We start from the raw sequence: 27,853 nt of genomic DNA on the forward strand, positions 1-27,853 counted from the left end.
AAGAGAAGGAGCATAACGCACAAAAATATTCTCATTCTCTCCGTCTCAGTCGCATATATTTAAGCGTGCCAGAGAAAGACACAAAAATCCTTTGGGAGGAGATGGAAAGAATAGGGGGGAGACAGAGGGGTGGGAGTGAGTGGGAAGAGAAAAGGGTGGAATGCATAGAAAAAAAAGAAGGGGATCAAGCCAGGAGAGATTTTTAATGAGGAAAAAAGCACAAATGAAGGACTGCTCATGCTACAGACCCCCTTTTATCCCCCCAGACTCGAGCCAGAGAGTTAGACAGAGAGTTAAGATGGAACAAGTGTGTTCTGATATTGTATTGTGTGTGTAGGAGTGTGTGTTCTCACGCATGTATCATTAGGCATCATTAGAGCAAATTATATGGAAGGAGAGAGACAGATGCTGCCCTTGGCACATGTAACTGCACGGACAGCAGCTAAGACCACAGAAACACAACACGCATAAACACACACTAGCATGCAGAAATGCACGCAAATCACTTATACTGTATAGAAACAGTACTTATAAATAGGGATAAAGGGATAGTTCCCGCTATCTTCCTCTCTGTCATACTGTGCAGTGTGTTTGCTGTATTATTTTAGTCTACATGCATTCATTTTCTCTGTCAACATTAATAAGCAGGGTTTCTTTATCAGTGACTGTATTAGAGTCCTCTTAGGGGACCTAGGGATGGTTCATCTAAAAACAAGAATTCTGTCATCATTTACTCATCCTCGACTTCCAGATCTGTACAACTGAAAGTCTTCTGTGGACATCAAAAGAAGATATTTTGAAAAAAATTTTTATAGTGAATACTTGCATCTTCCTTCGAGTTCAAAAATGTAAATATTCTTAAATCAAGACAGACTATACAAACAATTATAATATTACCTGCAATAGACTATAAAAATTCTACAGTAAAAACAAGTTAACAGTAAGTCCTTTACTCTTGCAAGTTTACAGTAAAATACTGTTAAAAAAATAATGTTTTTTGTAAAAAAAAAAAATCTTATAATTACGGTGGTTGTTATTGTAAATGTTAAAAGCAGAATCAGCTTTTTTGATAATTTTGTGAATTACAGATTTAAACAAAAATGTTAAGGTTAATCTACATAGTTTACTTTTTACTGTATTTTTACATAATTATTCTGGTTACCACAGATGCCAGCTGTTTTTCCTGTAATTATGTTCTGTTGTTGTTGTTGTTGTTGTTCGTGCATTTTCTAAAAAAATAAAATTAAGTAAAAGAAAATAAAAAAACAGAATAAAAACAGAAAAATTTAATAAATTACTTTACAAATAAGTAATTCAAAGTAAATAAACTTATCAAATATTTTCAACATTTTTGCTTAAAACAAAACAAAAGCAAAAAAAAAAAAAAACTCTCAGTGTGGGAAAAATCATTTTGTTGTCCAGTTGATTTAAGTTTTTTTTTCTGATCCCATTGTTGTTGTTGTTTTCCTCAGAAAACAAGACTTATAAATATGATGTAATTTTTCTTCTCAAGTAAATGTTTCTTTAAGAATTTGTAAATATTTGTAATATAAAACAAGACAAAAATACTAGTAAGTAGTTTTTCTTTGGCAATGCAGTGCATTGCAGTGTTGTTTTTCACTCCATTGACTTTCATTATATGGACAAAAAACATATTTTCCACAGTGCCATACAGGTTTGAAATGACATAAGAGTGAGTAAATGGTGACAAAATTAATATTTTTTAGGTTAACTATCCCTTTATGGTAATTCTAATCCTTCATACAGTCAGTAATAAAAAGCCCTGCTTATTAATGTTGACAGCAGAGATTAATGCATGTAGACTAAAATAATATCGCAAACACACTGCACACTGACAGAGAGAGAAAGAGAGCGAGAGCGAGCGAGAGAGAGAGACTACAACAACAAACAGAAAACATGCCCACAGGAAATGGAATTAGCCATCGTGCAAGTGAAATTGTAGCACATGTGGCTCAGTCCAAACACACTTCATCTTTCCTCTTCCATCCATCCCACTGTTTCTCCTGTCATGACGCATTCTAACAAATCTCTCCTCCTCCCATCCCTCCATCCTTCCCTCCCTCTCTCCCAAATCCTTCATCCTCCTCCTCTTCTTCACATTTCTGCATGTGTAATCCTATAGATTCTCTGATGTTATGCTACACTCTCACTCCTCTTGGGCTCTTGTCCTCCTCCTCCTCTTCACTCTCTCTCCCTCTCTCTCTCTCTCCCTCCCCCTCCTCTCCTCTCTCCCTCTCTCTCTCTTTCCCTTCCTCTATCTCTTTCTCTTGCACCACCTGTTAGTGCAGACCCCTGTGCTTTGGAATTCACTTGTTTATGAGGGAGTATTTCACACTCACACAATCAAAGGTAAGAGAAAATCCTGCTCATTTATCTATGCCTGTAACTTCCTAGTACCTGTTATGTAATTTAATCTGCCGGCATTTCCTTGTTTATTGCTTTATTTGTTTGTCCCTCTCTTTGCAAACCCCTCCCACCCTTTCTGTCTCTCCGGTAATTAGTCAATTCATTGTTAACCCCTTCTTGCTGTGTTAACGTGCTTTCTAGTATTTGGAAATGCAATTAACATAAAGTTCCCTCTACCTGTTTACCGCTGGTCCCCTTAACCTCTCCTTTTGTCCGCGTGCGTGAGCCTCCACAACATGCTCTCATTGTGCGTGAAGTATTAATCTACTCATGTATGCGTGCACATTAACCTTTTCGCTGTCTTCCTGTTTCTCTCTCACCTCCCCTCCACCCCTCAACTCTCATTTGTTGTTTTGATTTAGCATAATCTTAACTTTGAATGGGGAGAATTTACTTCACTCTGGCACAGAGCAGGAAGAGATATGAATAATCTGACACCTGGTCACACTGTGATATGAGATACTGTGCATGCATTGCTTTTTTGAAGCTCTTGTGGAATGCATGTGATGTGAACCGCTCTCTCTCTCTCTCTCTCGCTCAATCTGGTAATCCATCAGTGTCTGAATGACACACTGACTGACTGTGAAACGATGATGTGCTTCTCATCAGGACCACTGATCTCGTGTGAATAAAAGAGTACATGATACCTCTGATGAGACATAAGTGAGAGTTCAGAGACAGACAGACAGACAGAATTAGATAGATGGATTGATGGATAGATAGATAGATAGATAGATAGATAGATGGATAAATGGATAATATATCGGCAAAGTTGTGAAGCCGACAGTAAACGATAGATAAAGTTATTGTCTGTCAAAAAAGAGTCAGCTCGCAATCGCCGAAACGAGTCGTCAGGAATTTGAATCATATTCTGTTGCGGCTCTACGTCATGAAGAAACACATTTGCATAATGTCCGCCCACGTTTTAGGTCACCAGCTTGCCTGCCCACAAACACAGTACCATTTCTGTGCGGTTAACATCATTTCGAGAAGACACTGTATATATCCTGTGAGAGTAAAATTATTAGATCTCATCTAATAATTACCGAAACCTTGTCAACACTTGACACTTGCCTCTGAGAAATATCCTGCTCCAGTCGTGCTAGTGAATCAATGTTGTCTCTGGTCGATCAACAGGTTCATCATCAGAGCCCGGCTCGAATTGGTAAACTATCCATACCATCTTTTCTATGTATTGAAAAGTGTCCAGGACTGTCATTCTGTCATTGCAATTGGTGTTTCGTTTCCGACACGCGCTGTACGCAGTAGACCAATCCAGAGCCAAGCTCTCTACAGCTCTGGACCAATCACAAAGGACTGCGCCATCTGACCAATCACAGCAGTGAGGGTTCACAGAAAGGAGGGATTCTTTGAACTGCTTCACACGAGTCTTTTATTTACAAATGAGGTCAAATTAAATATAGTTTGTGAGAAAACTAGAATCTTTTTTGACCTTGCATGCATGTAAACCTGTTTTAGGAGACTAATAAAACAATATTAGCAACCTTAAAAATGGCATAATAGGGGCACTTTAAGGAATTTACTAGTTGCTCATGAGCATGCATATATTATTTTCATTTTGGCAGTTTATTAGTCTATTCTGCACGACCTTACTTTTAATAATTATCAGTAATTAAGTTTTTTTTTGGGGGGGGGGGGGCAGTTAATAGTTCATATGTGTTCCCTGATCCAAAGTGTCACTAGACAAAGATACACATGAAGAAAAGGACTACTTCTTATAACGATAGATGGATGGAGAAAGAGACAGATAGATAGATAGTTAGACAGACATATAAACAGACTGACAGAGAGAGAGACGTAGATTTAGCCTCCAGGCAGAAGCAGCAGAGAACCCAACAAGAATTCTAAGGACTGATAGAAAAGAGTAAATGAGAGCGAAACAGGTTTGTATGACCAGATTCATGTGTCAGTTACACAATTAAAGTATTGTGCAGCTTATTCAGCTAGTTAATTTAATCAGCTAGCGAGCGTGTTGTCAGCAGTCCAAATCCCATCTCGCCATTGTGTTCCATGATGTGAGTTTGGCTACAAGTGCCAACAGTGTCATAATGTACTGTGACAACACACTGCCAAACATGTCAGTAATTTACAGTACTGGAATATCTCTCTTCATTACTTCCTCTCACTCCCTCATCCCACCCCCCACTCCGAGGCGTCTTCTCAACAGCCTCTTCATGTCTTGCTGTGATCCAATCTCAAGTGCTGACATTCATTTATTTTGTGACTGCACTCACAGAGTTAGTGGGCTAGTGCGCAATGCGTACAGTTTATAATGCAAGCGGGAGGCAAGAGAATATGTGTGCTGCCACGACAGTGTTGTGCATGCAACTTTCAGCAAGTTTGTATTTGTTTTTATTAATGATGTAAAAACAACAGTGCTAGCATGAGAGCTAACTTAGTCCTAGATTGACTTCAATAGATATTTGGTTTGTTAAAACACTGCTTAAAGACTAGATTTCTCAAAAGATGCTAGGAATGAGGTCTATAGTTCTCTGCCAGGAGAAGCACACATAAAGTCTATGTAAATTAGATTACATTCTAATTCGCCGCTGGCTTGGTCGTTTCTGAAAGACATTCACATCACTTTTGAATTGAAATGAGCTCACACAGTTACCTCTGAAGATGAAAAAAATATAAGATACAATCACATTCAGTTGATAAGAATTACATTATTATTCAGATTTGTTCTAGTGCGGACGTATCATTTCTTCCGAAATCTTGTTTTATCATATAATGATTTTAGATGTAAATTGACATTTCCCTCAGTCTGAGAGCTGAAAAACACTCCTTAGGTTTCAGTCGTCGCAAGTGAATTGCAAATCATTGAAAATGTTTAAATAAATAATGAAACAAACCGGCTTCATAAACCACCATGGACACATATTATTATGTACAGCAGGTGGTGGGAAGAGATTTGATTTGAAGGCTGAAAAAATATTCTGCTTGGCGTGAGGTACTGTGCTAATCGCTAATCTTGTTAGCGTCCATGTGTCATGATCTCATTAGCCGCGCTGCACCGATGCCATTATGACTACTTACCTGCCACCACCGTGGCCACAGCCATGATGCCTGTCAAAACAGTGGACACACTGATGGATTGACAAGTAGAAATCAGTGCTGTGGCATGTAATGATGCGCTTTTGGCCAAATGGGCCAGAATTACCTTAAAGGTCAGCTATGTATGAGTATTTGTCCCATGCATTCTTCCTTCTCTTGAAACTGCAGCTATGAATGTCTCTCTGATCCTCTCTTCCACTCTGTCCAAATGTGCCATGTTTTTTTAACAAAAAATACTGACAAAAAAACTAAAATACTGTTAAACACTTTAAATATTAATATTATTAAAATATTCATAAAAAAAATTCATGTTTTATTTACAAAACCATTTAAATCTTTGACGTCGGTAGGTTTTTGTATTTTATTTTTGATGTCTCTTATGCTCAACAAAGTGAATAACTCAGTAGTTTCATTTTCTATTTTAATATATTTTAAAGTTCAATTTATTCCTGTGATCCAAAGCTGAATTTTCAGCAGCCACTACTCCTGTCTTCATAATACTTATATTTTCAATGTTCAAAACTAGATACTTTGGATACTTTGATGAATAGAACGTTAGAACAGAATTTATTTGAAATATAAATTATTTGTTACTGTTGCTTCTTTAACTTTTTTTTAACGTAAGTTTTTTTTTTATTCACTGAAGTTCAACATTTATTTTAATTAAAAATCTTTAGGGTCTTCACGGTCAAATTTGATCAATTTAATGTAGCCTTGCTGAATAAAATTAGAAATTTATTTATTTTTAATATATTACTTATCTTAATAAATATTAATGGTAAAATTATTATTAAAATATGATAGATAAATAAATGTACTAGACATGATAATACATATCTGCACTTGCCTTTTAAGAAGGGTTTAAGAAGGGGACCATCAAAACTGGGGGTTCATGGCATTAAAACATCTGAAATTCCCATTCAATTGGGGACCTATCACAGGGACCAGGATGAAGTTCCAGGTTGTCACACCTTAACAATGGTGCTAACTGTTCCATGGTGCCACCACAGTCCAAAATTATCCTCCCTGATTGAAATTCTTCATAATTTCTGCTGGGATTAGCTGCAAACGCCCCGAAACATTCTCAGGGGAGCTTTATTTGCATATGAAATGTGCCCTCAGAAACAAGACGTTTTGGCTAGAACCACGAATAAGTCAAAAGTGCATTCTCTCTGTCTAATCTTATCAAATTACACACTCGTTTTCTCTAAACCCATTTCCCACCCTCTCCTCGTTCTAGCTCAGTAACCCTTAAAACTAATATTCTGTGGTCTACTCCATTTGTGGTTCTCAGTGGTGCTTTATGCCAAGCGTTTAGTGGAGTTGACAAACCTTAACTGCCGCACTGTTTTGCAGCCCGCCTCACGTTGAGGGGCGAGAAAAGGATGTTGGAATTTAAAGTGTTCTGCGGCACGCAGGTCTGGGATTTCAAAAACAGTTTTGACAAAGCAGGTCAATTCATCTCAGTCTCTACACTCTAAAAAAATGCTGGGTAAAATATGGACAAACCCAGCGATTGGGTTGTTTTGACCCAGCAGGTGAGTTACTGCACAGAATGTTGGGTTAAATATTCAACCCAACTGTTGGTTGAAAACAACCCAATTACTGGGTTTGTCCATATTTTACCCAGCGCTGGGTTGAATTTAACCCAGCGTTTTTTTAGAGTGTAGAGGTATTACAGATCAAATGCAGAGCTGACAGTCTGTCAAAACAAACAACAACAACAAACAAGGCTGTTTAGAGGACAAGTCTCTGGAACAAGTACTTTAATTTAGAAAGGAAACCACAAAGGCTTAACAGCGGTTCCAATTTACACTGAATAAGACTGAGGAAGCCTTCAGGGAAGAGGAAATCGGCCAAGCACTGCTTCTGGCTTCAAGCATAGATTTTTGCTCACGACTTCTAAATAAATCAGAGCAGGGCTTAGATGGCGAGTTCTTAAAGCTAGAGCTCAGCACAAACTTCTTAAGCCGCAGCATCCAAACGCCTACTCTCCTTCAACACTGAACCTCCAGCTGCACTCTTTCCTCACCGCTCCGTACCTACTCATGCTCACAGCCTCTAGCCTATTGCTCTTGTGCTGTAGTCTGCAGTTCCACTCTACAACAAGCTTGTGATTCTTCTGTTTAATTGTGTCTGTTTAATGTATAAACTTATCAAGTAAAGCTCAACAAAGAGATCTTTGGTTCTGGTTTCTAACATAGGTCTCTAGGGAATCCTCCAGGAAATATCTGCAGCTTCTGTATGTTACATTTCCTTGATCTCTCAAGAAGGATCTTTAGTTCAAACTCTATGACCTTAACATACAGTGAAGAATAATAATTCCTTACATTTATATAGCGCTTTACATAGTCAGGGGGTATCTCCTAATCCACCTCTAGTGTGCAGCATTCACCTGGATGATGCAACGGCAGCCATATTGAGCCAGAACGCCCACAACACACACCAGCTTACTGAAGAGGAGACCGAGTGATGAAGCCAATCAGCAGATATGGGGATTGTTAGGAGGCCATGCTGGTCAGAGGCCAATGGGCGAATTTAGCCAGGGAGCCAAGGTCACACCTCTACTCTTTTCGAAAGACATCCTGAGATTTTTAATGACCACAGAGAGTCAGGACCTCGATTTAACGTCTCATCCGAGGGATGGTGTTTGTTGACAGAATAGTGTCCCCATCACTACACTGGGGTGCTAGGACCCACACAGACCTCAGGGTGAGCACCCCCTGCTGGCATCACTAGCACCTCTTCCAGCAGCAACCTAGTTTTCTCAGGAGGTCTCCCATCCAGGTACTGACCAGGATCAGCCCCACTTAGCTTCAGTGGGCAACCGGTCTTGGGCTCCAGGGTGATATGGCATTTAGAATGTAGGACTGAATCAATTTCTGGGAATGCAAGTGCCCTAAAGATCTGCATAGTGAGTTTCTGCTGTGCTGTGGTGATCTACATGAACATCTATTACCAGGAAACTGCTTTGAATTTGCTGTTGAACTGTATAAACCACGACTCACGACTTTGTAGCATTCCAGGCAAGTCACGTCAAACTACCTCAGCGCTTGGAATTGTAGCTAGATTATTAATTTTACTGTAACGTTATATTGTCCTAAAGTATATGTCTCACCTTGTACCACCTCTATGAACACTGCATCTGTAGGCAATATTATCCAGAGACTGCCATGTGGAATGTGGTTCTGGGAGTTCATCGATCTAGTCCGAGTTCACGGGGGAAGTCATGGGTTTGACTGCCATTCCAGTGCACTTTCACGGGAAGAAGGTTGGAAAAACACCGGTTATGGGCTGCCTGGAACGTAGCATAAGTGTGGGAAGTTTGATGGTTATGAATTTTGTCTCTTAACAGCAAGTTCACAGGTAAATCCCTGAGCCGATCACCATGTGACCTTGAGCAAGTCACTTAAGCTTCGTTCAGACGATGGGAATAGAATACGCACTATTAATAAAATGTTAAAAAACTTCAACTGGGTTTTGCATTTGAAAATATGATCAAAGACTACTTTTTGTCAAGGGTAGATTTTTTTTTTTAACTAATGATGAGTCTTCTAGTTCTACGAGCTTTTAAACAAAAACAAAAAATTCTGTGCTTACTGGAGTCACTCCGAAGATTTAGCAAACCGATAGTTCTTAGGGTTACTTGATTATTTTGGAAGAAAGCTGCGAGGGTAATCAATGAAGATACAGCGAGGTGCTAGAACTCATAAGTATTATAGTTACAGCTACATAAAAGAAAAACTTGAGGGAAAACTATAGAAGGAAAACGTCCCCCTTATTGCATGCATGCACAAATTCGCTGGCTTCTGGAGCACATCACCTTATAAATCAAGGTGTAAATGTTGACTTCAGTGGCCTCCATGTTCACTTCCATATGACAGTGTGCTGCATGCCATCTTTGTTATTGTTTTTTTGCACATACAGGCAATTTCATTTACTCACCGTGCCAAATCTGTACGACTGACTTCCTTCTGTAGAACAAAAATTATTTATTTTTTTATATATATTTTTATTTTTGCCAATTCAATGAAAGTCACTGGGATCCAGTGTTGTTTTGGACCTCTTTGAATTCCACTGTAGAATATCTAGTAGTCTATTAGGTTTGAAGGCACAATTATCATATTTGAGTGAACTATCCCTGTACCGCAGGTGGCTCTGGTGGAATTGTCTATGTACTTGAAGTCATTTTTGAATTATCGAACGTCTAATAAGTGTCAAAATAACACTCTATTTCTCTGCTTTAGCTCTATGACGGTGCGAAAGGGAAAAAAGCTCACCATCTCCATCCAGGAACACATGGCCATAGACGTCTGTCCCGGCCCCATACGACCAATTAGACAGATCTCTGCCTATTTCCCTCGACTCTCCCCGACCGCTGAGCCTATCTCTCCTAACCCTGCTTCTCCATTGGCTCCCAGCCCGGGGGTTGGGGCCTCTGGAGGAACGAGCAGGAGTCTCTTGTCCCCTCTGCAGGCCGGGGCCAGAGGAGGGGGTGGGACTCTGTCAGCAGCAAGCAGCATTGAGACATCGGTGGACATCTGCAGTTCAGACAGCGATGACAGCAGTAAGTTATGACATATTGTGCGCTTAACTACCAAAAGGAGGATTACACACACCATCAGAGGGAAGCTCTTTAGTCACACATCAATACACAACTGTAACTGTAAGGTATATCATGAAAGTAGAATCATGTGTGAGTCACATGTGAGTGCATAATGGGAGTTCTGAGAGACCATGTGTTGTGGACACAGTCGGGATTTGATGACACCCTCTGCAGCATCTTTAAAAATAAAATAAAAAAAAACATTAATTCATATAACAAATAATTCTAATGAAATATACAATGTACACAATGAAAATACATAAGATTTAAACAATAAATGAATTTTGACGCTCACTAATTTGATGTAACAGACTACTTTAGTATGATTTTTCCAAGTAATAGCCGTGGAAATCAACCGTGGAAACTAAAGACATTAACACAACAATGCAGTATGTCTCCTGACGGTACATTTACATCAGGGAAGTAATTCAATGACCAATGCTGCTTGTTATTTAGGACTTCAGATAAAAACTAATCGTAAAATCATAATATACTATAGAAAAATATTGACGATTAAAACTGTATTTTAAATTATAATTTTACCTGTTATCCGTAGTGTCTGTTAAAATAAATCTTAAATAAATAAAGTTATGTCAAAAAACACGTTTTTTTTTTCTTTGTTCTCAAAAAACAAGTTATGTTCGGAATAGAAAGTGGAGACAACTCAAAATGGCTTTGAGGACAAAACAACGATGGATCAGGTCACATTAACATTTTAGAAGTTAGGGGTGGAATGTAATATTATTAGGTAATTTATTGTTTTAAATCCATACTGTAATTTCTCTACACAAATGAACATCCTAACTGATATACGCCTTAAAGGAATACATAGCTATTGAACATAGCAAGGTATTTTGTTTGTCATTTTACCTTATTTAAACTGTTGCTGTTGACTGCCTGGCAAAAATTTAAAGTGAATTATTTTGCTGATAATTGTGCAATATTAAGCCTATGCTTTGCGTTGGCAAAATCAATTGCACAGGCTTAATATTGCAATTTGCAATGTTGCTATCCATCTTACCATCTGTCAGACATGCATGCTTCATAATTGCACTGCATAATGGAGTGTTTAATCTGCTTTCTGTCAGGTTGTATGGTATAGATGTAATTAACATTTATACTATCATTCCTATTATTGTGTAGCTGCACTAGGGACGTTAGAATTTGAACTGAGGTATGAGAGAGCGACCAGTTCACTCCACTGTACCATCATCAGAGCCAAGGTAACGTCTGCCTCACACCTCTGCAGTTCACTACACACTCACACCTATTCATGACTCACTCCAGAACCTGCAGGTCATTTACCCTTTAGCAGTTTGTTTCACGTCAACAGAGCTCCATACTGGTGTTTCTTTTTATTCAGCAGATCTGGTCTAATAAATTGTTTGCTTTGTGGTGTAGGGCTTGAAACCTATGGATTTTAATGGCTTGTCAGACCCTTACGTCAAACTTCATCTTCTACCAGGAGCATGTAAGGTGAGCAAGTCCTGTTTGGAGCAATTCAATTGCAATTGTTGTTTCATCCAAAAAAAAAAAAAAAAAAAAAACATGACTCATATGACTCAAATGACTCATATACTTTGATTCATATGACCTAATTTTATATAAGTGTCCTCTTTATACATTATATGGCCAAAAATACATGGATGCCCAAAAAACAAACCCATACTGTATGTGCTTGTTGAACATTTACTCTCAAAACTATGGGAATTAATAGAGAGATGATCTTGGGATGGGATGCTGGGATTTGCTCTCATTCAGACACAAGAGCACCAGAGAGGCATTGATGTTGGGTGATGGGGCCTGACTGATTCATCCCAGTAGTGCTCATTGGGAGCCGGGTCTGGGCTTTGTGCCTGTCACGTTTTTCTACACCATTTCATTATAGATCTTGCTTTGTGTACTGTATTATCATGCTGGAACAGAAAAGCACGCTCCCCAAACTCTCCCAGAAATTGCCTTCAGTGGCATTAAGGAGTCTAGCCAAAAACATAATTTAGAGGGGACTTTCCAAATATTATTTGAAATAATATTAAATCATATTAGGTTTTCATTTATGAAAATTTGATCGAAATGAAGAAACGTGGCAAAGTGATTATATGCTAAGTGCCTCTGAACTATCTACTACTTTTATTTCAGAAACAACTACTGCTCAAAATGTTTTATTGCATTTATATAAGATTTTTAACTGTGTTTGAAAGAAGTCTCTTTTGCTTAACAAGGCTGCATTTATTTGATTTAGTGGCACATGATCCTTCAGAAATAACCTTGATTTAGTGCTAAAGTATGATATTTTTCATTATGAATGTTGATTCATACCTTAATATTTTTATTAAGCCATGATACTTTCTTCAGGATTTGATGAATAGAACACCGTTATTTGAAAGAACAGCATTTATTTGATTATTCATGTCTTTACTTTTAATCAATTTAATGTGTCCCTACTGTATAAGAATATCATACAAAATGTCTAAATCCTATTGACCCCATATTTAATGTGTGTGTGTGTGTGTGTTATAGGATTAAGATATTAAGATATAATCTTCGATCTTTATTTATTCATTTATTCAAAGTGTTTTACACCCACAGGCTAATAAACTGAAAACCAAAACGGTCCGTAATTCTCTAAATCCTGTTTGGAATGAGACTCTCACTTACATTGGCATCACAGAGGAGGACATGCTCAGGAAGACTCTGAGGTTAGTGAAGACATCTGTGCATTCTTGAATATCTCTTTATGGGTGACTCAAAGTGGGCTGTGAATCTATTCTGGATATTGCGATCTCCGAGAGCAGTGCTTTGACAGTAGCCTGTATATCAGTAGCTGTGTGAGAGAAAGTGTGCCTGCTTAGCAGACCTTCCTGTCACTTATGGACCTTCAGGAATGATCACGTTTCTGGGTACACTTACTCCTGTGCGCGCCTTGGAAAGTCGGCATTTATATTTAGGCTGAATATTATTGCAGTGCTGAAAGGCACTCCTCAGCCCCATCATCTCCAAAGAACCTGGCCATAAGTGAGTGACTGCTGTAGCACTCGGGTTCATCCTGCGATTATCCACAGAAAAATTACCTCTGTGCTCGTGATATAAATGAACAGTGTCCCCTGGCAAACTGGGAGTAGGACTGCTGGTGTTTCCAAACTTGCCCGGGGTGACAGTAGTCAGAGAAAAGTCATTTAGCCGTTTATCTCCAAGGGAGAGTACAGGAGCAGAGGAGGGAGCCGAATCCGCAAACATGCAAGCAAACCTTTGAAAAAAAAGAGCAGGCGCTTACTTTCGACCAAACTGTCAGAGCCAAAAATATCATCCTAATCCCATTCATAAATATACATTTCTGTCTGAGCCATTTCCAGCTCTTGATGCTCTGCGGAAGATCTTTTTATTGCCTTTTTATCACTTTCGCCCACACTAAATTTACAACTTTCATGTTTCTCTTTGCCCTCCTTCCAGTATAATTGAATAACTCTCTCACTTTCTTTTTTATGCTGTTGTTTCTCTCAGGTTATCGGTGTGCGATGAGGATAAACTGACTCACAATGAGTTTATTGGAGAGTCTCGCGTGGCCCTGCGACGAGTGAAACCAGACCAGACGAAACGTTTCTACACCTGTTTAGAACATCCTCCACCTGTAAGACACACACACACACACACACACACACATAATCAGTTTGAGTCTGTGAGAAGAGTACCGTACCTGACGTTAATGCTACATCACTGTGATCAACGACTGATCTGAATGTAATTAATATAAGCTTGCTCTAGCTAATCTTCACCAGTTAATACTGTAGATAGATAGATAGATAGATAGATAGATAGATAGATAGAAAGATAGATAGATAGATAGATAGATAGATAGATAGATAGATAGATAGATAGATAGATAGATAGATAGATAGATAGATAGATAGATAGATAGATAGATTTATTGTATAAATTAATTGCTGATGAAAAGCTGATTATATGAAATTTAAGAGATGCACATTAACATAGCTTTCATCAAGATCTGTCTTTCATCAAAGCTACTTTTATCAATTTTGCAGTTTGGGCACGACCTAAATGCTGCGCCGTACACTTAGCTAAAAATAAAATGCATTCCAAGTTGCTGCTGGTTAATTTAGAATTGATGGATGAACTTGCATCTCGACTCGACGTGTTTATTAAGTAACATGTCAATTGTGATAAGGCCTTCCCGGGTTACAAACAGCGCCATCTTTATTGTTTACTTAAATAGGTTTAAGGAAGTCGCAGCTATTGTGAGATTAGAGAAGGAGCTTGATTTTGGTTATTCGCTCATAGGGGCATTTCCTCTGAGGAGGCAAGGGAGGTAGCGCCTCCTCAAAAAAAAAAGTGGATGTCAGCTAATGACATTAGCGTTAACCCTGTAGTCATTCAATCGCTTAAAATATGGATGCAATTCAAAAAGCATTTTGGCCTGAAGCATCCCTCTATCCACGCCCCAGTATCCCACAATCATAGTTTCAAACCATCTATTATTGATTCTGTCTTTCATCTCTGGACTGACAGAGGTATCATGGCAATCAAAGACCTCTATGACAATGGTACCTTTATGTCTTCCACCGACCTGTCAGCCAAATTTCAACTTCCATCTGCGCACCTTTTTCCGCTTCTTTCAAATTAGGCATTTTGTGCAAAGAAATTACCCCCATTTTCCAAATCTCCCCCCAGAGACTTTGGTAGACACGCTTCTCGAAGTAAACCCCGATCAGAAATAGGATTGCAACCAATCTCCTGCAGACTTCATTCACATGTTTTGGTCATGTTCAAAGCTAGCAGACTGTTGGTTTAAAATATTTGTATATTTATTTAAAATTTTTCTTATTTTATTTTCCTTTTTTTTTTTATTTGTGTTTGTCATCCAGGAGCAGGGGGCATCAGGGTGGGATCCCATGTAGGGGATAGGGATGGTGTGTTGTGGGGAGGTGAGGGGGAGTATGGAAAAAATCGTCCCCTTGGAATTATAAGGTTCTATCTGATATTTTTGTCAAAAATGAGTTATTCACATATTCTTATTCAGTGACAACTTATTTATATTATGTGAAAGATTTTTTAACGTTCTGTACATTTTTGGACTTTTTATTTAAATAATCATCAAAGTTGTATCTATACAGTCGAATGGAATCCAAAAACTTTGAAGCTCAAAATCTCAAAACTACTTGGAATGCAGATATAACCTTATAATTCCAAGGGGACGAAATATGAGCAGAGCACCGTTTCATATTTATAAGTACTGTTTCACATTGTGTACACTTTGTATGGTTGGTGCTCAATAAAAACATCAAAAAAAAAAAAACCTTGGATGAGAAAATAATTCACCGTACAAAAATAAAACAATACAAATAATGTGAAATAGACATTTTCTAAAGTGGCACTGAAAATCAGTAAGGAAAAGTCAGATGCTGTGATTGGTCTGTTGTATGAACAAGGCAATTTGAGAGTCACATCTGTTATCAGTGTAAACCACTGACTGTATGAATGTAGCCAGTGACAAATACACACAGAGGCTCTCTGCTCACTTCATCTCTGTCTCCTTTCTCTCTGTCTCGGCCAGTTTCCCTCTCCTACAGCCATGGGAGCAGCACTGCGAGGGATGTCCTGTTACCTACGAGAGGTACTCTACCCCAAACCCGCCTGTTTTTACCCTGCCTCTCTCCCAGCAAAAAAGACAATTAAACAAAGCACTGACATTTCCGGACGCAAGTTAACAATGACGTTTTAAATATTGCAATCTGATAATTGCCTGCTGATTAATGCTCTCTCTCACTCAAATGTTTTCACATTGGGATCTAACCTCATCTGCATTTCAATAAGAACATTAAACACAAGTGGGAACGGAAGAAATCGATTAGCATTTTCATTACCGTCCAAAATTGTTCTCAACATGCTAGGCGCCCCACGATGAGAAATACCAGAAAATAAAAAGGACACAAGGAGGATTACGAGCGAAGGATGGGGTCGGCTAAGGAAAGGGCAGGCGTGTGGATGTACTATTTGTGCATTTCCGTGTTTAAAGCTGTATATCTGTCAACAAGAACAAATGTGGCATTCATAAATGACGGAGAAGATTATCCGAAAGGCACTGTGGCCTCCAGAGAGATGAGATACAATTTGTTCTATTTAACTTGGTGTTGTACAGCACTTACGCTGCCAGTGCCCAGTGTTGACAATTTCATGACAGACGCTGCTGAAATGTGAGGCACATAGAGAGAGAATTGAGATCCATTTCTTCTGATTTAACCAGAGACGCAGAAACAAGCTGGAAACTGGGGGAACACATTATAGAGCTCATCAGCCTGGCTCATGAATATTAATTAGGTGACATAACAGTACTGAAAAGCGCATAAACGGACCCTAGACACATTAGGATTCCCACTTACAGACTGTGATGGCGCGTTCATTCATTTGATTATTGCTTGAAACACATATTTCGTATTCATCTCTCACTCCGTTTCACATTTCTTTCATTAATAAACCGATAAATGGTCAATTTGGAAGGACAGAGGCGGCAGGACATTTTGCCGCCCGCCTGAAAGCAGCAGCGATTTCTGGAGACCAGAATAATAACATTTTCAAAGGAAGTGGAGAGATTATGTGGGGGGAAAAAAGAGAGGAGAAAGCCACAGACGGCATACATAGGGAAGATGAAGAAAGTGGAGCGAGAGGTTACGGGGTTATGAATGGACAGAGGGTGCTGGATGAGTGACAGACAACACACTCACAGGTCTCTGGAGGAAGAGAACTAGAACTGACAGGGGAAAACTGCTGAACTGCTTCGAGGGATCACAGAGACAGTGATGGTTCAGAGGCTGCTTTGAAATTACATTATGTTAAAGGGACAGTTCACCCAAAAATTACATCATTTTACAGCAAAAAATAAATAAATTATTTGTGCAATCTCATGCCATTCAAAATCGGAATTTCTGTCTTCTGTAGGAAACAAAAGGGATGTAAGGCAAGGTTTTAATGCAGGTGAAATCTTTTGAAACCATTCAATAACTTTGTTTAAGGAACAAACTGAAACTGAAAATCTTCTGCATAACAGGCCCTGGCCTTGTGAATTTTAACAAGACTGCTTATTATGAAATTAATAAACCTTAAATAATAATAGTTGGGGATGAACTTACAATAACGTTTTCAGGCCACTTAATATCATGTTAAGTGCTATTAAATGAAAATCTATTGCATTTGAAATTAAATTAAATGCTATTAGATGAGCTATAGAGGGCTTTTTTGACTGACTGAGAGTCGTTAAAGCTGCAGCCGGTAACTTTTCTGTACATTACATTCAGTACAATATTATTGAAAAGAGAAGCTTGGACATTCTGCTAAATAGTTTCCTCGTGTTCTACAGAAAGAAGACATCATAGAGGTTTGGAAAATCATGAAGAAAAATATGACAACAGTCTTTTCATTTATAGAATGAATATTCCTTTAAAAAAATAACAGTTGAATACAACTAAAAACTGGAAATGTAAACAGAAGTAGAAAAAAAAACAAGGTGGAGGAAGAAAACGGAGAACATGCCCCAAAGGAAGGATGGCAAAGTCACAGCAGAGTTTATAGCACAAGAGTCACTATGTTTATTTAAAGCTTTTGATTTGGTGTCATGACTGGCATACATACAGATTCTGGTGACTGGTGCCACGCCATCTGCCTGCTAATCACGCTAATCTGAATATGAAAGCTGTGCTAGCGCTGATATGTGTGTGCGTGTTCCCAGCCTCACTGCGCACCTGTTTACCTGCTGGATACACCCCCTCATTATCATTAGTGAGTCTGCATGACAGGGGGTCATTAGTGTGAAACCTCATGGAGCACAGCAGACAAAAGCTCAAGCAATTCAAGCTACAACATTTAAACCATGCTAAACTAATTTATCCCATTCAGAAATGCCACTGGCATTTTAATTAGTCGCAGAATCTTGCAGTGGAAAGCCATTGCTAGGCCACCATCTGCTTCTTTGTGGCTAATTTGTTCCACATAGATTTTCAAGGAAAAACCCCAAATGTTATTATATGATGTTTGCATTTTAGTGGACTTATTGAGCTACAATAGACTTGATTATCCTCAATTCAGTAGGGATGCTAGAGACATGTCCGTCTATCTAGAGATATCCAGTGACTGCTGAATTGTCCCTAGCAATACTTTTCTTATTCCACGTGTTGTATTATCACACAGACAGGTATATAACACAGAACAATACAGTGAAGAGGAAACTGTCTGCATTATTTTTATATTAACCCCACTGAATAAAGTGAATCCAGACCCAAACAAAAACATTAAATTGGCCTCCACCATCCATAAACTCCTCAGAAGGATTGACAAGAAACTGGATTATCTACAATAATACTATATGAGATAAATGTAATAATTTATGAAAAATATATAATAACGTATGTCTTCAAATAAGAGAAGAAAGAAAGGGAAAGGAAAAAGAAAAAAAACTATTAAACATACAGAATATACATGCATGCAAACACACAACCATGCTCTGCTGGAGATAAATGTAAACATTTAGACACTGAACAAACTCAATCACAATCTAGTGAGGTCAGAAGAATGTAGAACAGGGTTGCAAGTTTTGTACCTGAATAGTGTACTTCACTTTTTCTGGAGAAATGAATGGCATGAGATCTTTTTACCAAGAGTTAGATGGGGGTGGAGTCGGACACTTCCAATGTAGCAAAATGCATCTTCTAGTAACCAGGGAGGCAGATGCAATAACATCTGCTCGTTGTTTCGAAAGAGTAGAAGTAAACACAGACACACCGCAGGACATGGAGGGAGAGAAATATGTAAAGCCCTCGAAAGAAAAGAAAAAAAGGAAGCCCAGTATGACGCCAATTTAGGGCAACTGAAAAATGTATGAACATGGTCAGCGGGAGAAAAGGAGCATCTGATACAAAAGTCTGGAGACAATTTATGAAGTCTAGCTTTGGTAAAGCTGGTTCGGTGCAAAACCTTTAACTGAATCTGATTTAACCTGGCACAAGCAGAATAGAATTAACTCTAGAAGAGCCTCAGACCAGAGCGCTTGAGAAACACTGAGCTCTAACTCTTTCTCCCATCTCGACTTCAAACATAAGAGAGATGAAGATTTAGATGAAAGCAACATGAGATAGATAGAAGAGATAAGGTCAACTCTCAAGCAGGGATTTTCCTGGCAATTGGGGGAAAGATCTTACAAAATGACGAAGCTGGAAATACCCGAATCAGTCTGTAGTGTGTCAATTATATTTAGATATAAAGTCGTTGAAAGTAGCAAAAAGATTATCAGTGAACAGATCTGAGAAATGATTTTTTTTTTAAGAATGATCGATCTTAGATGGCAAAAACAAGTGGTTGTGCAAATTACTTGACAACATAAGTGTTTAAAACATACATGCACAGTTCATAACAATAAAATTGTCCTTCTTTAGCTTTAACTAAACACTGTAACTGGTGCTAAAGGCAACACTGAAATAAGACTGTGCTGTTTAGATGTGCATTACTACAGTTAGAGACCCGAGGCATGTTTTCACTCAGAATAATGATTGATCCAATTAATTTATAATATTACAATAAAGTGAGGTCTGTGCCATTAAGAAGCCCCCTGTTATTGAGCGCTATTAATCAGTCTCTGTTAAACTGCCTCTTTATTGTTTTTAGTTACTCTTTAATTATTTGAATTGATTGACTGAAGTTAATATTAAAAACCTTAGTGTCTCAGCCTGAAAAACATATTTATTTAATTATGAATGTATGTTTAGATATTCTATCATGAAGTGTATAAAACTAAATAGTAGCTTTACATAACCAAACTGTACTTAGGTGACATACTGGCATAAAAACTCTCTTTGTCAGTTATGAGTGTGTCGGCTACCATAAATAAACACGTTACATGACGTGAAATTGTGGTCAGAAGTCAACTGTAAAAGCAAAAATGGATGGGGGTTGCTTTTATGTCTCCAACAATGTCAAAATGAAACCTACGCCCTAAAACACCTTTATCATACCTAACATTTCATATTTATGCAAATAGTGGAAAGGAAATCCATTCTTCTCCCCTGAAGTATGCATTTTTATCTTAACATTGCATATTTATGTGCCTTCCAGCAAACGTACAAATACACGAGTGGGAAACCACAACAATTGCAGCGGACCGTAAGTGGCGGTTCTTAGTGTAGTTGACCTCATGCGGCAGGGAATTATATGTGCGGCTATTTTGTCTGTCTCCTGAGCATTAGACAGCTGGGCTGCTCTCCTCGCTGTTTGCATTATGAGTTGTCTGTTTATAACGCAGGGGTCGCCCCTCTGTCTGCCCACTATCTGTCCGTGTCTCCTCACTGTTAAATTAATGAAGGTCTGGCAATGCAACTTTCACTCAGTCCAGCTCTGTCTCGCTCACACACACACACACACACACACACACACTATCTGTATCTGTCTCCACACAATTACATTAATGAAACATCACATTTGCCAGCAAACAGGTTTGGCTTGGCATGAGTCTCACTAATGGGCAAACTCACCCGCAACCCCGGCACAGACACACACTTTCACACACGTACAAACAATGTGCTAGATGGGCTTTAAGATGACTTTCAAAGTGCAAGGTAAAGAACTAGAAATAACAAGGCTCTTTTTATAAGAACAAACAGGGAGAGAGACACTGTGATGATTACCCTATTGATCCTGTCCTTTTGCTGGTTGCTGAGGAGAGACAGAGAGAGAGAGAGAGAGAGAGAGAGAGACAAAGAGAAAGAGAAAGAGAGAGAGAGAGAGAGGGATGGCTTAAGGCAGGAAGAGAGTATGAAAGACAGATATACAGCTTACTGCTCTCTATGTGAATTTTCATATGCAAAGGTATTACACTTTCCTCATAAATGCCTGAGAAATCATTTCCAATAATGTTGAATGTGATATCCCATTAGATTAAATATATTCCTATATGCGCTACTTTTAGAGCTCTGTAACTTTAATAAAAATGTAAAGTAAATGCCTATATTTAAAGAAGTATCTGAGTGAAAGGGTCTAATAGTAAACTCCCTTAACATGTATAATTACTTGCACAACAGCACGTATCGACGGGATGGAAATAAATAAGAGGTTAGTTCTTTTTAGTGAGGGAGTTTGTGCTGTTGTTTTCCCCCCAAAATGATGTCACATTAAGGGGGATGATATGACTATATATATATATATATATATATATATATATATATATATATATATATATATATATATATATAAATTAAACTGAGGATACAAGAAAATCCAGCATGTTTCTTAAAATGACTTTAATTATAGAGAGAAAAATAAAGAAACACTTAAAAAAAAAAAAATTCATAATAAACTGCCAGTTTTTCATTAGTGCGACCGCACAGGGACCTGGCAAAAATAGCAGCACCTGCTCAGATCAAAGTGAATTAATTTCAATTGAACAGTGTGTTCACTTAATTGGGATATTATGTGAAGATAAAAAGGTACGAAAATGATTAACATCGTAAAAAAAATAGTTTCATATTTTATCTAATATTTTTGTACTTGCAGACATGAAACTGTAGTTTATAACGGAAATGACACACGTTGCTATGCTCTTTATTGTGCTTCCTCTCAATCTCTGCATGTCTAAGCTCTGATCTTCCCCATTACACTCTTTTATGTCTCCTAGCCGAGACAACTAATAAAAATGAACGTGTGTAATCCGTACAGATGGATTATCGAATATTTCATGTAAATATTGCTCTCGCAGTGTAAGCACTGAATATTCAGAGTCACACTTGAGCATCCTCTGCATGCATTATTAATGTGCATTCAAATAAGTGTCTCTCAAGCCTTACTAATGTGTGGTGTGTGTGTGTGTGTATAAGCATTGCACCAAATCAGACAATTATGTCTCATTAAGTCTCCATATCTCACAAAATCCTGAAGAGGCTGTGCTTAGATCTTCCCGCTTTCCCCCTTGAAAGCCACTGAAGCTGAGCTAAGCCTAAACAGACCAGGAAGAGAGAATGATAAATGACTGTCTCTGTGTGTGCTAGAAGATGAGTCTGAATCACACATGTCATCATAGAGCATTCGCAGAAGACTACAAGAGTTTAAATAAGGATTTTCCATTTTAAGACTAGATCAAACCTTCTCCCGTGTTAGAATCAACATTCGTTTTTTTACTTATGGAAATCTTGCACAGGGTGTGAATGAAAAAACTACAGATTGCCATCATTTAAGAATGAGCCTACTGCATTGATGTCACATTACACTAACATCATTACATGCATAACCAACTGTTTATAATTATTCTACATGTGAACATTATCAGACTTTACCCTGAGGGAGTCCTTGTCATTGGTTGAGTTGTATTTCGTTTACAGAGTCTCCTACACAGTCACTTTTGATATAGACGATTTATTACAATGCTTGCAAGACAGCACTGTAGTCATATTCCAGGCTGGGTTTGTTCTAAACTTTTGACCTTAAGTATTAAACTTAATGTAGCATGAACCAATCTTAGATGAGCTATTTTTTTCATTTTGGTTTTATTATTGTTTTCACAGAAAAATGAAGGCTCCCTAGTCCAGTAGTAAGTGGACTATACCCTAGGCAGTCTGTCCCAGTAATCCCATATAGCAGTCAAAATTGATATCAAAATTATCATACCAAAAGCATATTTGCAAGTTTTCCATAAATATCATTTGAAACCATGTAAACATGCCCCAATGTTTAGTAGATACATACTGATAAAAGATATATATAAGTATAGCCTCAATGCACTGTAAGTCGCTTTAGATAAAAGCGTCTGCTAAATGGATAAATGTAAATGTAAGACCAAGTAGATCAATGCCATTTCTACTGTCCAAATTTGTATATGATATACTGATATTCTAGTGAGCATAGTGAGACGCAGCTCAAGTTAGAAAATCTTCCATTGATACAATGTTAAAATGTAAACAAGTATGTTTTCCTCCATAAGATAATTTTTGCATTACTGAAATGTGCTGAGTCTACTTTGTTACAACTATTTGCACACAAATTCTGATTCCATGCCTTTCTACCACACAGTGACTGTGTTGGTTCTGATTGTAAACAAGAAGTGATTGAGCATTTCTTATGCACATCATTTAAGGCTTAAACTTCAGCCTATACCTAAAACCATAACATTATTTTTCATTTTCTGCCTTGCAATAACTGGCATTTCCTTCTATAAAACTCTTTATATTTTAGGAAATTGAAGGGTGCTCTCTAGTCCTGTAGTAAGTGCACCACCCCTGAGAGTCGGCCATTTTTATAGTTTTCCCACTCGCTCCAAGGCAACAAAATGCACAAAGATTCGTTGAAAAAATTGATTTATAACAAAAAAAATCATACCAGTTCAGAAGGATACTGGTCCTGTTCTAATGAACAGAGTTATTCTGTCATTAAATATCTTAACTTTTGAAACCTGTAAACAGGAAATTGAATAATCAGTCCCTTAATGTTTAATAGATCAACCTCAGTGGCAAAAATGTGTTCTTGATATTCTGAGACAGCTCAATAGTAAAGTTGAAAATCTTCCATTGACTTCAATTGAAAGAATGTTCAAATGTGTCCAACAAGCAATTGTGTCATCAAAATAATTGCATACTGAGATGTGATTATTCTTCTTTCTTACAACTATATGCATACAAAATTCTGTTTGGGCTCGTCTTCCATCTGTGTGTGTATCCTATATAGTTTTCTTTCCACCACAGTGACTGTGTTGATTCTTGAGTGTAAACAAGGCGTGATTTGGAATTTCATATGCGCATGCAACCCCTTGTATTTCCTTCAGGAAATGCCTGATCTAGTTACATTTCTGGACCTAACGTTCATTTGCTCTCTTACAGTGGGAGAACGAACAGCTGACCAGTTTGGAAGAGAGGGGCCGCCTGTTGCTCTCGCTGCAGTTCCTGCCCCCACCTGTAGAGGGTGAAGCAGAAGGCCGGCGAGGGGGCCTGTACGTCGGAGTGCTACGCTGTGCCCATCTGGCAGCCATGGATGTCAACGGCTTCTCAGATCCCTATGTGAAAATGTGAGATATCTGCTCCAACACTGAGAAAGCACAGACATGCAGCGAAAAGACATTTGCTAGGGATCCAGGTGGGGGGAAAAAGCCCCAAAATAAAAAGGGCAAAGCAAAAAGAACTCCGGTTTGGAAGGGAGGTGACATGAACAGTTCTCAGAGGTGGAGAGCCAGTAGGAGAAATGGTAAAACGAGAGAGAAAAAGAAATGGATAGCAGCCTATTATAAGGCTAAAAAAATCTCTGCATGTCCTACGTCTTTCCTCTGATGTGTCTCTGCTTCTCACGCTCTCATTTGTGCCCCCCTCTAATCTCTCAGTATTCTTCTCACATCATGTATTAAAATAAACACTCCCAAACAGTTCTTCCTCCCCAGGCAAAATGGCATAAGAACAGACAGGACCCCCACCCACGCTCCCGTCCCTTCCAGTCACTCTCTCTCTCCCTCTCTCCCTCTCTCTCTCTCTCTCTCTCCCTCTCCCTCTCTTCCGTTCCTTTCACAAACACACACACATACACATTCTCTCTTTTCCTCAGGATCAAAGCCATATTCTAACTGTGTGTCTTGGGGGAGGGTGGCTGAGAGTTAACAGCAGTGCATAAAGCAAATAAAATTTTTATGGAAGCTGGTGGGATGTCAGCCGCAAAAGCCGAACAGCAAACAGCTTGGTGTGAATATGTCCGGAGTCCGTTTCGTACGCTTGCGACGGGCGCTGCCACTTGTTTTAATCTCCTGCTCTCCCACCGTCCGGCTGGCCCTCACTTTGTTCTTCCATCTGCCGTTCTCTTTCCAGATACCTGAAGCCAGATGTGAAGAAGAAATCCAAACACAAAACGGCAGTGATTAAAAAGACCCTTAACCCAGAATTCAATGAGGTATGGATGTGTTCGACAAACTGGCAGAGAGTGCGGCACGCTCATTTCATTAGATGTGCGCCTCACGAGCGTTTTGAGTGTTAATGAGATGTCTGGTCCAATATCTGTTTGCGCTGCGTCCTTGCTCACTTCACATTCCCAGAAGACCTCCACCTAAACGCACGTTTGTCTTTCATCACCATGTTGTACGTTTCTCATTTAAGTCATGTCCTCCGTTTCTCTTTTTGTCCTTGTCCTCCTTCCCGTCTGTCTCACGCTCTCTCTGTCATGTGGGCGGCATGCGATCACCAGTAAGGCTAAGTGTTTTGTTTCCATTCACTCAGAAGTAATACATACCCAGATTGGCCGTATAATTACTCCTTGGATCCGACTGAAGGCTGCTCACTCCGGTCTGCTTGAAAGCAGGTCTGCCCCCTGCTCCACAGGAGCCCCGCTCAGCAAAACCGTGCTATCATATCATATCAAGACCGTTCATGAGGGTGCTGAGAATTCCTGGGAGGAATAAGAGGCAGGAGCAACAGCGCTCCTGAACGCATTATATTTAGAAAGTGCTTCAGTTTGTTTTTATGAACTGTGTGAACATTTGTGGCTGTCTTTGGCTCAGGTGGGAGGGATGGTTAGAGGTCAGAAGAGGAAGGTCCAGTGGTTTGATCCCCGCGATCCCAGCATGATTTAACTCAAAGACCCCAGAAAGCAGCCTCCATTTAAAATGTATTGGCTTTCTATTGCTTAAATGTATTTCCCTTTATTCAAGCACACGCCAGGCTTCAGTCAGTGGGTGTGAAACCGCAGACGACAACATCTGTTGACTGAACTACTAAATGTCAATTGTTTCTGGAAATTAGTTTTTGAAGAAACTTTTCATGGGGTTTAGTATTTTGGTCATTCCCCAGGTAGCTTCGGAGCTGTCAGGATGATGCATATTGAGATCTTTCGGTGTTTAGAAATGTCCTTTGAAATGAATGAGGGGAAATCAAAAGTGACAGGGAATAAATAACATTTTGGGCTTTGGCCAAAGGGTTGATCAAATGAGCACCGGAGGCATCGTCCTTCAAATTATTCTTCTGAAAATTAATTAAACTGTTGAAATGATAAGCCGCGATAATCCACATCATATTTTACCACCCACAGGAGTTCTTCTATGAGATCTCTCTATCCGAACTGGTCCATAAGACACTGGAGGTCACAGTATGGGACTATGATCTGGGAAGATCTAACGATTTCATAGGTGAGAGCATGCAGTTATAATGAACTTTTTTTTTGCAACCCACTATGGGGGAATTCACAAATAACATTTTTGTTGCGTTCACTGCACTGCATTTCCATGTTTATCTTTTAAGGGACTAGACAATCATCTACGAGCATTGCGCTAGTTTTCACCATATTGCGCAACTCAAGTTAAAATAACACACCTTGTGACATCATTCTCCTAACCTCAGTGTCACATTAACAGACGTGAGACAGACGTGTTTGACCATTGTGTCTCTTTTACTGTCTTGCACGAGTGCTGCATTTTTAGAATGCACTGTATGTTCAACTTCGAAAAAAAAAAAAACTGCAACAATCCAAATGCAACAATGCAAAAAAAAAAAACTCCATTAATAATGCAGTTCTATTTATTTTAATGTTAAGAATTTAGACTTTTATGCTAATGGAAAAACAAATACCTTACATACTACAATATTGTAATACATTACTTAAATTGCACATTATAATCTACAGTGTGAAATTTAATGGTCACTGAGACTGTGATATTAAATATTGTTTTTTATTTTGTAAGATTAAACATGAAAGCAAAAGGTAATCTAAATGTAAATATAGAGAGAATGAGCATGTAACATTAAATACAAAAAAATAAGATGACTTCTATTTAATGAATTATTTTAAAATATCTGTTTAAAAAAATCTTTATTATATTCCAAAGAAAATCTCTATTATCAGCTGCTATATTTCTGATAAGACGTGCATCCCATATGACATGCAATATTTTCTAGATGATTACTGCATACATTTGCTGATTTAAACATGCACAACTGTTTGATATGTTAATGACTGCGTAATGTTCTGTTCCACACACGAGGGAGGCAGTATTCAGTATATACCAGCAGTAGACGCAGTACTTTTTCATTCTGAAAACATTCATCCATCCTTGATATTAAGACTTATGTATCTACACTCAACTCCTATACTCTTGAATGGCAGGTGGCGTGTGTCTGAGCTGTCAGGTCCAAGGAGATGCTCTTCGCCACTGGATGGACTGCTTGAGGAATAAGGGTCAAAGGGTGGAGCGCTGGCACATTCTGGCCAATGAGCTGCCTCAGACAACCTGCCACGATTGAGGAAGACTCCTGCCAGGAACGAGGAAATCAGTCATGATAGGTTAATGGATTCGATTGATATGAGGTGGACATGGAGATAATTATATGAGCTAAGTAGGGGCCAAGATGTTGGAAGTAAATTACACACTTTGTGATGTTTAAAAGGAGAGTGGAGGATGGGCCACCAGTCGGCTTCTGACTTGATGTCACTCAAAGCGAGTCCCCGCCCCTTTCACCCAATTCTCTCTCACACTCTCATTGCTGCACGTTTTCTACACATTTTGTAACGTTGAAGTGTATTTTACTCTAATGAAATCTCGTGTAGCACAATTCTCTTTTTTGGTTACAATGTATTTTAATGTTCAGTGCTTTCGTAATGCTTGCAGACAGCGCAACTTTAACAATATACGGGGGTGCATGAAAACTGCCTGCCATTAATGCATCAAAGTGATAAACACATGGTACCGCCATGATAACATGGGAAGGTCCTTAAGGGCCTGTCCTCTCAAATGTT

The 27,853-nt window shown here is 38.7% G+C and overlaps 1 protein-coding gene across 1 annotated transcript; it reads left to right on the forward strand.

The window, feature by feature from the left end:
* Positions 1-1,892: 1,892 nt before the first annotated feature.
* On the forward strand, positions 1,893-27,788 carry LOC113046884 (double C2-like domain-containing protein alpha). Its single transcript, XM_026207965.1, has 11 exons — positions 1,893-2,370; positions 9,753-10,072; positions 11,255-11,334; positions 11,513-11,587; positions 12,701-12,810; positions 13,613-13,739; positions 15,681-15,740; positions 23,971-24,155; positions 24,940-25,021; positions 26,153-26,249; positions 27,224-27,788. Exons 2-11 carry the CDS (start codon positions 9,757-9,759, stop codon positions 27,358-27,360), a joined length of 1,269 nt encoding a protein of 422 aa, XP_026063750.1. The 5' UTR covers positions 1,893-2,370; positions 9,753-9,756; the 3' UTR covers positions 27,361-27,788.
* Positions 27,789-27,853: the final 65 nt, after the last annotated feature.

This window comes from Carassius auratus, chromosome 28 (genome assembly GCF_003368295.1).
Source record: "Carassius auratus strain Wakin chromosome 28, ASM336829v1, whole genome shotgun sequence".
In the NCBI taxonomy this organism is placed as follows: Eukaryota; Metazoa; Chordata; class Actinopteri; order Cypriniformes; family Cyprinidae; genus Carassius; species Carassius auratus.